Raw genomic sequence first — 16,334 nt, 5'->3', positions numbered from 1 at the left:
AGTTCAAAGGTTAAGCAAAACTTTTTAGTTAGAAAATGGAGGGGCTTTGGGGTACTTGAGGGAGGAATATAGATACACTGGTGATAGCTGTGGTGTTGAAATTATGTGCATAGGAAGCCACTAATTAGAGTATTGTAAATGACAGAACCTCATAAACTAAAAAATAAAATTAAAAATAAATTTAATGTTTATTTCTTTTTTCTGCCTGCCAAATCCAATTTATCATGATAGCAATTTGCTACTATCTTATTTTGTTCAGTTACTGAAAATAAAATCCAAGTTACTTGAGAAATAGCCTAGAGAATATAATACTACAGAATGAAGAATGACTTAAAAGTCTCCAAAAACCTGTGCTATAAAATTTTTCTTTACCCTTTTACTATGAAAGTGGTTTGGAACTTCATCACGCGATTCCTTGCTCCCTTGAATGCAAAAAATACTATATTAAAACTTACCTAAAGAAAATAGAGATTGTAGAATGCAGGATCTCACATTTATTTGTTTTCTGAAAAGCTTTAAGATTTCTACTAATTGATGCAAAGTCAATAGTTAAATAGGTTCCCTTCCAAATCCACTGCCCAGGTATATACAGGCACTGTATTCATTTAGAGAATATGGGAGTAACCAAAACTGTTAGCTAGACTCTAAACCACAGTCATATTTAAAATCCTTTGGTGACTGTTTCTAAGGAAATTATATAGTTGAGTCCCTGGCACTTGCAGTGAATTCACCCAGTCATTTAATATTATTGGCAGAAATAAAAATAAATACTTTGGTTTTGGAGTGTGAATGTCCTACGCAATTGCAATTGACTGTTCTTATTCAAGTGTGTAAATTCTCAGTTGGAAGTTAATTATATTTCAGTTACCTTCTTTCAAAAAGATAAAAAGAAATATACACTCTGCTAGGTAGTTCTGAATTCACTCATTATCTGTGTTTTTATATGTTTTTAATGTCCATAGAAAAGACATCATCAATTCAGTGAGGATTTTTAAAATTCTTTATTTTTTTATTGGGGGCCACCCTCGGAGGTACTCAGAGATTACTCTTGGCTCTTTACTCAGGAATCACTCCTACCTCCTAACAGTGCTGGATGTGGGGATTGGGATTGAACCAGTGTCCACTGTGACCAATGCAAGCATGTTAAACCCTGTATTATCCCATGTTTATCATTAGTGAAGACTTCTTAGAAGAATTTTTTGATTAAGCCTTGTGGTAACAGACTGGCTGTTAGGAGAACTCCTGGGGAAACTTTCATTTTCCCTGTTTCTACCTTACAAATATTACAGTAAGCAAAGCCAGAAGTTTGAAGAGAGAAGCAAGGTGAGAATTAAAGGGAACATTTTTTCATATGTTAAGCCTTTCTTCTAAAATAATGCTTAATGTGAACACGTTTATAAGATAAAATCGCACATGGTTGAAGAAGAAAAGTTTAAAAAATATTGCTTTGGTTAGACAAGAGAAAAGGTCAAAGAGAGAAGTTTTTGTGAGCACTGCTAATATTTATTTTGGATTAAGCAGATATTGGCAACTCTGAGAAAATATGGAGTGCCTCCTCCACCTTCTCCAAAGTTGATTTTGCTTGCTTTTCCTGAGCTATTCAATCTTGGAATTTGTTGCCATGACATTGTCAATGAAGGACTGCTGACTTTTCCTCTTATGGGCCGTTGATGGGTTTAAACTAGTTCTGACTCTTGTTTTGGGGATGTTTTGGACCACATCCTGGTTGTTTATTTTAAAAATTCATGTAACCCCCACCCTAATCCCTACCTGCATGATGACCTTTGAGGCTTCTTTTGTGATATCAATCTGAATGGTACTGCTTGTGCATATTAGTGAGAACTAAAGGCTGGTGAATTGAAAGACAGGGTTGAAAGACACAATCATCAACCCAAATGATTGTGAAAGAATTATTCTGCATTTGGTCATTTGTGTGTGGCCACCTGGAAACCTTTTTCTTCATATTTCCTTGGCTTATTTAAATACTAAAATAAGCCATGAAGTTCCAAATAAAATGCCACCTGGTCTGAGAAGTTTTCCTGGACCTGTCGAAAAGAATTATTCTCCATCTTCTGATCCATTATAGAACAATATTCATAAGTCACAATAGAATTTAAAAAACTGCCTTTGACATATCACTGCTTCATGTGTTGCGTATCCCCACCTAGACTTTGAGGAATTTATGGCTATAGCTTCCTCTTGTACATTGACAAACCATCCAAGAACTGGTCAATTCAGACTTGAGGATGAATGACCACTTGTGACACAGAGCCAATGTCAGCAACTAACAGAAATAGATATCTAAGATAAGTAGCAGAACGGAAAGAATGGAGACTGGTGTTCTGGGTAAGAAGCAAAGCAACAAAAATGTGCTTTTAAGAATCTGTTATAAGTCGGGGCTGGAGAGATAGCACAGTGGGTAGGGCGTTTGCCTTGCATGCAGCTGACCCAGGTTTGATTCCCAGCATCCCATATGGTCCCCTGAGCACCGCCAGTAGTAACTCCTGAGTGCAGAGCCAGGAGTAACCCCTGTGCATCGCCAGGTGTTATCCAAAAAGCAAAAAAAGAAAAAAAGAATCTGTTACAAGTAATTAGGTAAAGAAAAGCTTTATAATAACATGTTTTAATATTGGTGAGATGTGATACAGAAGAACCGAAGAAATAAGAAGAATATATGAATGTGAAGTATGTTATTTTGGAGGTACTTTATTTTGGAGGTACTTTAATTACAGCAGTCAGAAGACATATTAAGCTTGCAGAGGATCACCCAATTTTCCAAGATCACTAAAGAAGGCACCTTATCAACAATCCAAGAGTTTATTCCAGAGAAGTGGAAGTGAATTCTGTTGGTGGGAATGTTACCAGTGGATGCACATAGAGAAGGATGGGAATGGAAATAGTGGAAGAGAAGGACTAGCAATGGAGTTACAGATAGATAAATGAATTTCTGCAACAAATTTATGCCAGAGCCAGAGAGGAAAGGAGAAAAAATATAAGGAGAAAAACAGCAGTATGGATATCTAAAGCAGACAACCTATTGGAAAAGAACTTTCATGGGAAAAAGAAGGTATACAGCTAGGAATAACTTTCCATTGTCTACCGATATCTTCTGTGCTATTTAGTTTGAACTTTTGCAAAATTCTGAAAATTTTATGATAATTAGAATTCCTGCCAACAATTTGTTTAAGTGAGAAATAGATCTTCCCTTTGCCACAAAGCATATGGTTTGAGGGTATTAGAACTCTGGTAGCACTCACCCTTACCTACCCTACACATTTCCTTCCATCTGAGGGCACTTTACTGGCATAAGTGATTATACAAATGCATTTCATTATTTTTTGTGGTGGTGGAGCATTTAATTTTGCATATTTTAATAATATTGTTTTTATAGTATCCCTCACTTATGTCTTTCCCCACCCACTAATTAGTATCAATATTGTAATCATTTCAAACAAGTTGGAGCAAACAGAAACTTATAATCGAAATACTCTTCCCAGTTTGGATTTTATGTCTTTTTCATTAAAATTGTAGTGAGGTAGCAGTCCTGCAGCAAATGCAGACACGAAGGCTCTCTCTATGGATTAATTGGTCGGGAAAGACCTTTTTGTATGTCAAGTGACACTTAAGCAGCTAATTCTGGACTGTGAAAACTGCTTTTCCCTGGCAATGCTGTCTTTAAGGAAAAACTTCAGTTCAGCGATTGGTGACTAAGGGAACGATGGAACTCAGGGGATTGGGCGGGATCTGGGCTCCTATTAATGCCTTCTTATCCAATGAAAAACATTTCCTACTGAGACCCCCAAGAGTTCCCCCAGTCCTGGCTGCAGAACGGACTTTGGGCCTTTTCTTGTGTCCTGTTTGTTAAAGGCATGCAGGCTACAGCCTTCAAGAGGGCCATTACTTAACAAAGGGAAAGAGATAAATGTGAAAAAGCTGAGATTTTCAGAATGAGCAGTTTGCTGTAAGAAACCGTAGCAGCCCAGAGTCTGCTGCTTTGGGCTGAGCTAACCTTTCCCCGTAAAAAGAAGAAGAATGGATTAAAAGTGCGAATTATCCTTTTACAAGTTTTGCTAACTAATAGTCTACAGGCATGAGCACACTTTCGCAGTCTAGCACACTCATTCTTGTGGTAAGTCTCTTTGAGAATGATTTTATTTGGGCGTTGGGGGTGGGGCAGGGCGGCGGAACGGAACAGTGGAAACACTGAAACTGCATGTCTTGAGAAAGAAATTATTAGACTTTCAACTCTGAAGGGCTGAACAGAGATTGTCCTTGAATGGCTAGAGAAAATAAAAAAACAAACAAACAACAGAAACAGACTGAAAAACAACAATAACAAAAAGAATTTCCTTTGTTTTCACAATAATATAGTTTCCCTGAAGAGACACGGGATTTTCAGGCCCTTTCTTCATGTAAACACAGCTTTCCTAAAGAGTTGTTTCAAAATCAAAGTGGAACAATTTATTATAAACTTTTGGCTAACTTTATATATCTTTGGTTTACAGTTGTGAGCTAATGTGGCTTTTATTATGTTAAGTTTTCTTCTAGTAAAACTAAATTAGAAATGCTTTTGATGCTTAATAGATTTATGGAGACTGAGATTTGCTATATCGAATGGTGATAAAATTGATTATAATGGAAGAAATAAATTTTAGTTAAAAATGAAATCTGGTGCATGTGAAACTTGTTTTTACAAGTAAAATTAATCACTGTTTTTCATGTAAATGCAAAATGCAACATATTTTAAAATCTTGTGTATTTATTCTTGATACATTAAATATTTTAGTAAGAATACCTTGGTGAGTTGATAAGTCCTCTTTTCCAATTACTCTTTTAGAGAACATATGCAATTTATCATTAGTTTAGTGTGGGAAAAAACAGATAATTCCAAATGTTGAAACACTTATGAGGTTAGTGGAATTATTCACTTTCTTATCTTACAAATTAAACAAAATATCCTTTTTCTTGACGGACATGAAGGCAAAAACAATAAACTAAGCTCAAAATTTTCTAGTGCTTTGAAATATATAGATCTTTCAGATCAGACCCCCCAAATAGTATAGCTTATAGAGAAAATCCCTTTACTTGGTATTTAGCTTTTCACAAATGAAAAGCTGTGCTCCTATTAAAGAAAGATTAGTTCAGATAATAAACTTGATATTGTCTATTCTCTGAAGGATTTCCTGACAATCAGAAATGGCATTGAAAATCTTGTTGAAACATTCATATCGGCCTTTCAGAATGTGTACTATGTACATTATAGAGAGGTTTGGGAGTATGCCTCACAACATTCAGGCCAAGGAAGCATAGTTACAATTTCATCAATGCAATTGTCTTTGAGAGAAAATGCAATGAGAATTTTTCCCTTGCTGTGGTGTGCTGTGAGGGCCTAATTGTTTCCCTGTCTTTATTCTGTGTATATGATTAGCATACATAGGCTGTTCTGTATATTATTAAGAAGGTTACAAAACAGTTTTAATAATAGTGCTAAAATTTGGGGGCTCAGTAAGAAGTCACCCACTACTGGGAATCTATCTTTATATTTTATAGGCCAGTAAATCGAATCAAAATTGATGCTTAGGTGATTTAGTAATCTGATTCAATAAGTTATACTCTGAAATATTTTGATAACCTTATTTTTTTAGAAGACAAGTAAATGGGGAACAGGTAGAAAAGTTCTAACACAGATACCTATAAAATTAGAGGCTATATGCCTGCTGATGTGAGCATAATGGCAGGCGATGGAAAGATTTTAGAAAGACTTTAGGATATAAATTTCATCTTTATTTGTGATTCTTAGCTACTGGAATGAGATGATATTTACTTTGGGTAGAATACAAGCATGACAATAATTTTGTTAAATCTAATAACATGAATTTCATAAGTCTCAGATTTTGATGGACTTAAATTTCTTCTCTATTTGATGACAAATGGAAACAGGGGAAACAAATGACAAGAGGGAGCAACCAAGGAGGCCACTAGGATAGTACCAGTTTAAGGCTGTTGTCAGTCAAGGCCAAAGGTGGAAATAGAAGAATTAAAAGTGAGGTTGAGAAAAGGACTATGATCTTCCCTCACACAGGTAGTTATCACACTGTATGTGACTATACTGGTGTTTAAAAATAATTTTTCTGGATATTTGAATTTCTTAATTCTTCTAAATTCAAAATATAGAGTAATTTTCTTAATAATCTGTATCAATTGTGAAAGTTATAAAGGAAATAATTCTTAATGCTCATAGGATGATTAATACAAAATAATGAAATAATGCACAATTCATTCCGGGAATGCTGTTCTCTGATAAAGTGTGAAAAACAGTTTTCCTTAATACTATCTCAAATATATTTGAAATATTTTCTAATAATTTTATTATTAGATTTTATTCTCTTAGATTACAGAAAACTTTTGTTAGGAAATTGTATTTTAATACTATAGAATTGGATTTTAATACTACTGAAATTATACTATATATTAAACAATACTATATATTGTTTAGGCTACTTTTGTTAAAATGAGTGTTAGATGTGATAGAAATGTAAGTTTGATGTGTGCAGATGATTATGCTTTACAGGCAGTAGATTGAGTAGGGTTCAAATGTAAATACTTATTAGTAAGAATTCCAATGTAGAGTATTTCTATTTCTATATAAGTATTTAGTGTAGCATTGGGCTTAAAAGATGTCTCAAACTCGATATATTAGATATGCCTATGACATCCTAATAGATATAACAAATTATCAGTGTATTAGTATAAAGTAATTCAAGTCTTGCTCATGTAACTATTATTTGTGAGAAAAAGAAATTGGGGTATAATGGAACTACAGGGCCAAGATAAAGCCACCTATTATTCTAGTCTTTCTTCCTCTACCTTTATGAATGTATAAGTTATTTGGAGGGAGATAAAGAAGAAAAACATTGTAAAAGGATCTATAGTGCTTCAGATCCCCAAATAAATTCTCTTTGTTAAATTATTTTTAACATATTACTTTTTGTAATTTTGAAATATTTTTCTGCCTTTAGTCACCAATGATCTTTAAATAAATGGCTATAAGATTCATGGATTCATAAAACTTACACTTGTCAATATAGCTAATAAAATATGTCAGAAGAGAAAGTTTTGGAAAGTAAAGTTTGTCTTCAGTTCTTCAATAATTCCCTCCCTATTTATGGTAGTATTGTGATTACATAATACTATTATAATACTGTTCAAGATATTTCCATACATACATTGTTTCAACAACAACCAGCACCAGAATACTTTTTTCTCCACCAATGTCTCAAAGGCCCCTCCAAACTCCTCCAGATAAGCTCAGTTCTATGGATCAGTCTCCAATTCTGTTGCCCTTGTTCATTTGTTGCTTACTTACTGTGTTTCTTTATATTCCACATCTGAGAAAGATCAATCTATATCAATCCCTCTCCTGACTTCACTTAGCATGATGATTTCTAGTTAAAAATGATGGAATCTATATAATTTTAGATACCATTTAAAATATTAGTTCGCTTTTCCATTGCTTTATGTCATATTATAAATGTATTTACCCTAAGATCTTAGATATACTTTATTAAAACGTTCTCTTTAAGGCATACGTGAAATTAATTACACTTCACAACATTTATGGAGTAAATAATAACAGTACTTATAGAAAGCTCAATAACTACCTGTCTTAGATAAAACTGGCATCTAAATTTGTTTTCAAGTAATGTATGCAGAACTCTCATAGTAATAGTTTTCTTTAACTTTCTTCATGTTCATCTCAAACCTTTATGATAATTAATACCTCAAATTTATTACAGTTTATCAGATAAAATACCCAGAGTAGATGTAAGATTATATATTCTAAGTTTGGGGTGACAGGAAAGAGAAGAACTTAAAAATGCTTCTTGTAATTTGCCTATTCATGCCTTCTGCTTGAATGGTATTATCTCTAAATGATGTTATAAATATCCAAATGGCCCATGACAGAAAATAAGTTTTCTACCCCTTGTTTATTGTAATAAGGTTGATTTTAATGTAGCTAAACACCAAGGTTTTGGTTTAAGATCTTTGTAGAGCCTTTTAATTGAGAAAAGACATTTTTATTCATATAATTGGGATACAGGTCTAAGTTTACCAGATAAATTGGCGTTCAAATTGATAGCTGTTCTGCCTGTCCAAATATGTAGAATAAAACTAAATTTTGAATTGGTATGCATGAGTGTCCCCAAATTTCGAAATGTTCTCTTTTGGAAACACCCAAAAATTTTCCCCAAAAGGCTGGGGAATACATTTTTTCACTATCTCAAGATATGTCTCAAGACTCTAAACGATTTATTAACACCAGATAGAACAATTTTTCTGTAGTTGTTATAATCTAACCACATGGAAAAAATCTTCTTTAGCAGAGTTAATACTCTGCTAAATATTAGATCCAGTATGTCAATCACTAAAGCATATTATTTTCCAAAGATTTGAAAGTATCATCAAGTGAAACTGGATTTTTTTGGGTTAAAAATCAAGTTAATCTCTGTTGATATAATCTCAGATTAGGAACTGAGTCAATTATTTCCTGTTCTCAAAAATTGTGGGAGCTAGAAATGTCATTATAGTCTCATTGTGAACCTAAGAAATATGGAGAATTCATTTTAAAAAAAGTTTTTGGTCTATACCTGGCTGTGTTCAGGATGTCACTCCTGGTGATGCTCACAGGACCATATGTGGTGCTGGGGATCAAACCTGAGCTCACTACCTACAAGACGAACAACTTTCCTCCTGGCCCCAGAAAAGTCTAAGAATGATTTTTAGAGTGTATTTCTTGAACCAAACATAAAACACTATCAATCTAAATATTTGATATGTAACAAGTTTTACTTGCAATGAGACCTTATAACAATTTACCAGTTACATAGTGAAACATTTATGTTTCCTTAATACAAAATATTTATAAGGCTAGGTAGTGTTTTAAAAACTATTATGAATTTCTAACCAAGTAATAGGATCATGAGTATGATTGTGACCTGTACCTGTGACTTGGACAACACATTTTCTTTAAGGAGTCATGCTTTAGCAGTTATTCATATAAGAAGCAAAAGTTTGGACAAATCCTCTTTTATTCAATAGATTTGAGCAGTACTTTTAATAACATTTTGTATTTTTTCAGTTTGATTCAATACTAGATATTTATAGGCCAGGACACAATAGCTGTTGGCTTCCTCTGAAGACTATTGTGTCAATGTTCCTAAGCTTTGGCCAGAGTTGAAAGAGGAAATCCTCTGGGGATCAGAAGCATTCTGATTTGATTCTAGCTCATTAAAAGGGAGTAAAGCATGAACATTTCACTATAGGTTGCTTTCAGAACCTTCAGTTCCCAAGAACTTGAACAAAAGTAAACCAGTCTTTCTAGGCTAGTTGGCATATGCCAGATATTAGAACTTTGTTTTCAATGTGTCATATAAAAGTCTATCACTTAAGCCAAGCAATTTAGGTATTGAATCTTATAAGGTCGAAATGGGAATTTCACTTCCTCTAGGAGACCTAAAACCTCAAACATTGTATATTTCATTGTCATTCGTTTTGTAAAAAGGAAAAATTTGAGCATTACTATAAACTTTTAAAATTGGTTTCCTAGGTATAGGTTAGAGTAAAAAATATGTTAACTAGCAATGTCTCATTGGTCAACCTCCAGACGAACAGATTTCTATTTATCAACAAAATGCATTTTAATTGATACCATATGTCAGTGTTTATCAGACTTTTTCCCCACCTTGTTTCTTCTCTGTGGCCCCCTTGTCCTACCAGTTGTACCTCCATTTTCTCGCTGTGTATCCTCAAACCCAGGGTTTAATAGATTTTCATCTAAGACTCCTTTGGAATATTTTGGGAGGCCACAGGGTGTCATATGATCTCCATTTCTAAAATGCAGCTTTAGGTGATAATTGTTTGAAAAATTGACTGCAAAGTTCTTCAAAAGACAATAGTATAAAACTCCCCACTGTGAAAAATATAATTGTATTATACTACCTTTTTTCTTCTTTATTTTATCTGAAGTCCAAATATCTCCATTCAGTATTAGCTGTTAAGGAAAATCTAGTGGTTAAATAGATGTTTTACTCAAAAGAAAGGAAGTCAGTCACCATTTTCTTAAATATCATTGATTTTCCTTCAGAATCAGCTTAAGAGCCACTACCTCTATGATTTTATTTATGGGAGGGAAGTTTGAGCCACACCTAGTCTTGCTCAGTGGCTACTCCTAACTGTGCGTGGGTGTTGAGAACCATTTATCTTGTCAGGGAACTAACTGGGTTCATCTTCATGCAAAGCAGTGCCATAACCCCTGTGCTATCTCTCCTGCTCCTCTCTGATTTTTAAAAACCCAGCTCAGTGGAGGATATTCCTTTGGAAGCATACTCATGGATTATCTTGGTATGAGAAAATTGTGTAGTTAAGGCTGAAACTCAAAAGGATAATCTCCATGATCAAGGTATGCTTGGTGTTAGGAGGATGTGTTGTTCATATGAAGTTCAATGTATCAAGAAAAATGGAGGCATGGTGTTTAGCTGCATTAGGGTAGTGAGAAAGAAGAAGAAAAATTAAAAGCCTCTTTAGCTTAGGTAGGACTAAATATTGGTCCACTCAGAAAGCTATTCACAAGCCCTGTTGAATCTTCCTAGCCTCTGCTGTGAGACTCAGAGGTAATGTTTATACAGGGAAGAGAAACAGTATAGCTAAGTTACAGAATGAACCAGTGTCTGAGTCAGAAATAGAATTTCTTTCAATGTCCTGTTAAATCCCAGTTCCACACCCTCATCACTAAATAGCAAAGGTGCTGTGTGCTTGAGCAAGGAAACACTATGAATAGGGCCATAGAGGCAGTGCCCTCTCTTTAGGATTGAGACTGTAATGCTTTCTTGTTTGTGGTCCTTTCTTTCCCACAGGATTTGGCTACTCAAAGAAGCAAAACAGAAGTGCCAGATATTTTCAAACTGCCTGTTCCTGGTATAGTGTATATTTTCTGGGAGACATGCAACTGAATGGAAAACTCAGTAGATAAAGATTACTTATTTAAAACACTATTTTGAAAATTGCAAAAGACTGCATAACCAGTGAGCTAGATGAATGCTGTTTAAATAGGTCACTAACAGGCAGACAGGAAGAACTCTGGGCAGAAGTGAAATCTTTTTATTAAGAAAAAGTTTTTCCAAGTAAAATAAACTCTTTTGGCAGCATTTATTGTAGAAGGCAGGTGCTAGCAGACAATGGTGAATGAAACTTAGCTTTAAAAAATCTTTAATTTAATTTAATTTATTTATTGTTTAATTTTTATTTTTTCAAAGCGGTTCATGATTGGATTTCAGTCATACAAGTCTAACACCCATCCCTCCACCAGTGTACATTTCCCAGCACCAATTTCCCCAGATTCCCTCCCATCACCCCTCGCCCCCACACTCTCACCCCCCAGCCTGGACTCTTCTCTCCTTCTTTCTCTCTCCTTTTAGGCTTTGTGGTTTACAATATTAATACTGAAAGGTTATCAAGAATATCCTCTTACATACTTTTAACCCTCAGATCTTGTCCAGCATGACTGTTCCCAGCTATTATTGTCATACTGGTCTCTTTTCTGTCTTACTTACCTCACCCTCAAACACACTTGTGGTTAGTTCCAACCATTGACCAGTCCTACTAACCAGTTTTCCCTGGCCATCGGAATTAGTGTTCTACATATATTTTTTATATACCACAAATAAAATCAATCCTTCTGTATTTGTCCCTCTCCTTCTGACTCATTTCACTCAAAACCCTTTTTTTTTTAAAAAAAAAGCATCTTTTCCCTTTTAAAAGTAAGTGATTTTATGTATGTAAACCATAATATTTATATTGTATATGTTAGAGAGATGCTCTTTAACTGTCTGGCTTGATTTCTTTTAAGAATGAAAAACATGAATAGGGGTGTTAAAATAGTATATTAACTAGTATAAACAGTTTAAAAATTTGTCATTATCTTTATTTTTCCTTCACCAAATTGGTGAAACAATCTACAGAAAGTTGGTTCTACAGCTCCTCAGATGAGATATGAGCTCCATTAAGAGAGATTTCACAGGAAGATTTCTGTTTTTCTTATCAGCTTCACTAACCATAAACACAAACAATATGTATTGTTTTGAGAAAAAAATGCAAAGAATAAGATGAAACAAGGTAGAAAGGTTTTGATTAGGATTATGAAATGAAACTATCTCTCAAGACTTGGATATGAAGTAAATGACATGATTGACCTCTGTTCTGCAAGGTGCTTTTCCAAACCTCAACAATCCAGTTTTTTAATTAATGCTAATTTCCTATTTTCTCTTCTGTTCTCCACACCTATCCTTCTTTCTTCCTCAGAGTGACTTTTATACTTATTGCTCCTTCCTTTGTCAAGATTCCAACTTTTGTAAATCTAGGTTTATCCTGGCAAAAGTTGAGCTCTCTAATCAGATGAAATGACCAATAAGGAGTATGATTTTCGTAAAATATATGAGGGTCAAGGAGCCATTCTATAAAGATTTGCTGAAAGAAAATTCAGGAACAGCCAGTTTATAATTTTAACTTAAAAAGTTTTAGCTATTAAAATGATAACTTTTTCTTTGAACCCTGTATTCTCTAAGTTCATCACTTCTAGGTACTCAGTAAGAAAATGCTTGCCTTTTTTACTCAAACAAGTTTTTCTCTCCTCACACTAAACACTGGCTGACTTGACTCCAGGCCTCTGTATCTCTGGTACATTCTCCCTTCCACTCTCACCCCTGTTCTTACAGAGATGCTTTGGCCTGTGGCTTGGAAGGAGTGATGTAAGAAGGAATTACTTCACAGTAATGCTTTATTGCATTTTGAACTATAACTTTCTGAAAACCTGTTACTGGATATGTCAGGGAATAGAGATCACTTTTATTCCATATCCTCCCCACTGAATATAAATAATTAAGCAGTTATTTGTCTATAGTGTGTTACGGAACACATTTGAAATACATTTCCTGTCCAATGGCAGTTATTGACCTAACAGAGGAGTACTCTGATTATTGTGTGTACCTTTGAAAACTGTCAGCTCATATACCCAACAAGGATTAAGTCAATGATAGCTCCATGATCAAGCTGTAGTAGGCAGAAAACATGTAGCTGACTAGAACACAGCTGTACAGTGTGGTATGGGGATGATGTTGGTCAAAACTACCATTCTCATTTCATTTCAGATAGTAAAGGCCTGGTTACCCAGGGTCATTTTAGAAGCTGAAACATTGAAGTGGTTGATGAATTCAGTAGTGGGAGAAGGAGAAGGGGGAAAATGAGATATGGTAAAACTTGGAAAGAGGACTACTAAAGGAGAGAAATGCTGAAATTGTTATTTGAATCCTATCTCTTGTGAAATAAAATGTAATTCAATGCAAAATCCTTTAACCTTTATCCAGAAATTTTAATTAAGTGAAGGGTCTCTTGCTCTCTGAACTCGTGTTTTGGAAGAAAGAAAGTGATCCAAATATTGCTTCATGAATGGCCAGGGAAATGTTACAAACAACCAGTGTGCTTGCATACTATGCAAGAGTCCCAGATTCAATCCTTGGTATCACATTTTCCCCTAGACACCACTTGGAGCAATACTTAGCACCACATTCAAAGTAGACCCTAAGAACCATGGGACATGGTTCTCACCCCAAAACGACTTTAGTCATAATTTATAGGAAACATATCCTGGGGAGTCCATATTCACCTGTATTCTTATGTAATAGAACTACTGAAATTATGAATTTAATTAAGATAAAGGTATCCAATACAGTGTAGAGATTATTTCCTATTATTATTAATAACTAATATTCCTATTATTATTTCCTATCATTTGATTAGGAAATAAAAACGTGAATTCTGGTTTTGACTGCAACATTTATATTTGCTTCCTCTCTGACACTAATTTTAAAATACGTACTCTGGTATATCATATTAAATGTTTTTTTCTTGCACAGTGCTCTTGTTAGAAACATATAAAATACATTTTTTAATTTTAATTTTTCAATTGACTTATCATTGATTTATAATATGGAATTGGACATTATTTTATACCCCTTTCTTGATATATTGTCACCACTCTCACAACCAAAGTTCCAGTTCAATCCACCATCAAAAATATCCCTTAATTTCTTCCTGACCCAATTCCTTTCATTCTGGTAATAACCTTAGTTTAAATCTATGGATTTTGTTTTTTTTTCAGTTTGTATGCTTAAGTTATTCATATTCTAAGGATGAGTTAAAAGATCTAATAATTACCTTCCACTTTTATATTTATTCCCTTTAACATAATGAATTCAAGATTTTTCCATGTAGTTTTTGAAAATTACCATATAAATTTCAAAGTATTAGCATTGTTTTAACTCTCAGAGATACCACCACCATAAGTATTTTGATTAAAAACACCTTGTTTCTGTTCACTGCAATGCTATAGTATTGTACTTACAGTATTGAGCGTGATCTCACTCTTACTGCATATTCTAATAGTACACTTTTGTATATGGTAGGCACTCAAAAAATACTTGTCAAAACAAATTGAATGTGCATGTTGTCTTCTATTCTGGGTAAACAGAATATCTTTTATACTACAGAACTCACAGATGGATGGCAGATTTGATAATTCATTCCATCTTGTCTCCATAGGAGGAAAACATTTCCTACAACTCCCTAGTCAAAAAGTGGTGAACCCTGCAGCAAGCAGGTCTTCTGAAAAAAAAAATCCATGGGTGACAGAAGATTCATTGATTTTCAATTCCAAGATTTAAATTCAAGCTTCAGATCTAGATTGGGCAATGCTACTGCCAATAATACATGCATTGTTGATGATTCCTTCAAGTATAATCTGAATGGTGCTGTCTACAGTGTTGTATTCATCCTGGGTCTGATAACCAACAGTGCCTCTCTGTTTGTCTTCTGCTTCCGCATGAAAATGAGAAGTGAGACTGCTATTTTTATCACCAATCTAGCCCTCTCCGACTTGCTCTTTGTCTGTACTCTACCTTTCAAAATATTTTACAATTTCAACCGCCATTGGCCTTTTGGTGACACTCTCTGCAAGATCTCTGGGACTGCATTCCTCACCAATATCTATGGGAGCATGCTCTTCCTCACCTGTATTAGTGTGGATCGTTTCCTAGCAATTGTGTATCCCTTCCGATCTCGTACCATTAGGACCAGAAGGAACTCTGCTATTGTGTGCGCTGGTGTATGGATCTTGGTCCTCAGTGGAGGTATTTCAGCCTCTTTGTTCTCCACCACTAATGTCAACAATGCAACCACTACCTGTTTTGAGGGTTTCTCTAAACGTGTCTGGAAGACTTATCTGTCCAAGATCACCATATTTATTGAAGTTGTTGGATTCATCATTCCTCTAATATTGAATATTTCTTGCTCTTCTGTTGTGTTAAGAACACTTCGCAAGCCTGCTACACTGTCACAAATTGGGACTAATAAGAAAAAAGTACTGAAGATGATCACAGTGCATATGGCAGTCTTTGTGGTATGTTTTGTACCCTATAACTCTGTCCTTTTCTTGTATGCCCTGGTGCGTTCCCAAGCCATTACTAATTGCTTGTTGGAAAGATTTTCAAAAATTATGTACCCAATAACCTTGTGCCTTGCAACTCTGAATTGCTGCTTCGACCCTTTCATCTACTACTTCACCCTTGAGTCCTTTCAGAAGTCCTTCTACATCAATACTCATATCAGGATGGAATCGCTGTTTAAGATTGAGACACCTCTGACCACAAAACCTTCCCTTCCAGCTATACAAGAAGAAGTTAGTGAACAAACAATGCATAATGTTGGCGAATTAATGCTAGAATCTACTTTTTAGGTACAGATATGTCTTTGGGTTAGGATACTATTTGTCTATGTTTTTTCCCCAGTGCTATAAAGTTTGAAGCTAGTGATATTAAGGACAAATTAATGTATTGAAAGCAATAAGATACATTAATTGTGCATATGCTATTTTGTCCAATAATTATAGGTCAGGTCCAATTACAAAAAACAAAAAGGATTGGCAAATCTGCTGTGTTGAAATTTCATTGTATCACATTATGTGAGTTACCGGTCCAGTGGCATTGACTTTAGTGATATGGGGATTATTTAAAACTTTAAAAATTGTATTCACTTTTTGATGATATTCGTTTATTGGGCCTAGTCTATAAATATAGAAAAACTTCAGGGATTAGTTTAAAAAACTGGCGTAACTACTGATATATGCTAGTCTTTAATTTTCATTTTTGAATTGTCATTGAATTTGTTTTAGAACAACAACATATATTTTCTAATATTAATAATAAATTTTATAGCTGGCAAAACAT

At 34.5% G+C, this 16,334-nt stretch overlaps 1 protein-coding gene across 1 annotated transcript; it reads left to right on the top strand.

Moving 5' to 3' along the window:
* Positions 1-3,836: 3,836 nt before the first annotated feature.
* LPAR4 (lysophosphatidic acid receptor 4) lies at positions 3,837-15,846 on the top strand. Its single transcript, XM_056124202.1, has 2 exons — positions 3,837-4,129; positions 14,653-15,846. The coding sequence occupies exon 2, from the start codon at positions 14,732-14,734 to the stop codon at positions 15,842-15,844; it is 1,113 nt and encodes a 370-aa protein (XP_055980177.1). The 5' UTR covers positions 3,837-4,129; positions 14,653-14,731; the 3' UTR covers positions 15,845-15,846.
* The last annotated feature ends 488 nt before the right edge of the window (positions 15,847-16,334 follow it).

This window comes from Sorex fumeus, unplaced genomic scaffold, assembly GCF_029834395.1.
Source record: "Sorex fumeus unplaced genomic scaffold, SorFum_2.1 ptg000050l, whole genome shotgun sequence".
In the NCBI taxonomy this organism is placed as follows: domain Eukaryota; kingdom Metazoa; phylum Chordata; class Mammalia; order Eulipotyphla; family Soricidae; genus Sorex; species Sorex fumeus.
Note: the sequence above shows the minus strand (reverse complement) of the source record. Positions and strands in the feature narration are given on the sequence as shown.

What these genes read in the sequence shown, in the direction of transcription:
- LPAR4 (XM_056124202.1), top strand. Translation starts at nt 14,732, where the DNA reads ATGGGTGACAGAAGATTCATTGATTTTCAATTCCAAGATTTAAATTCA.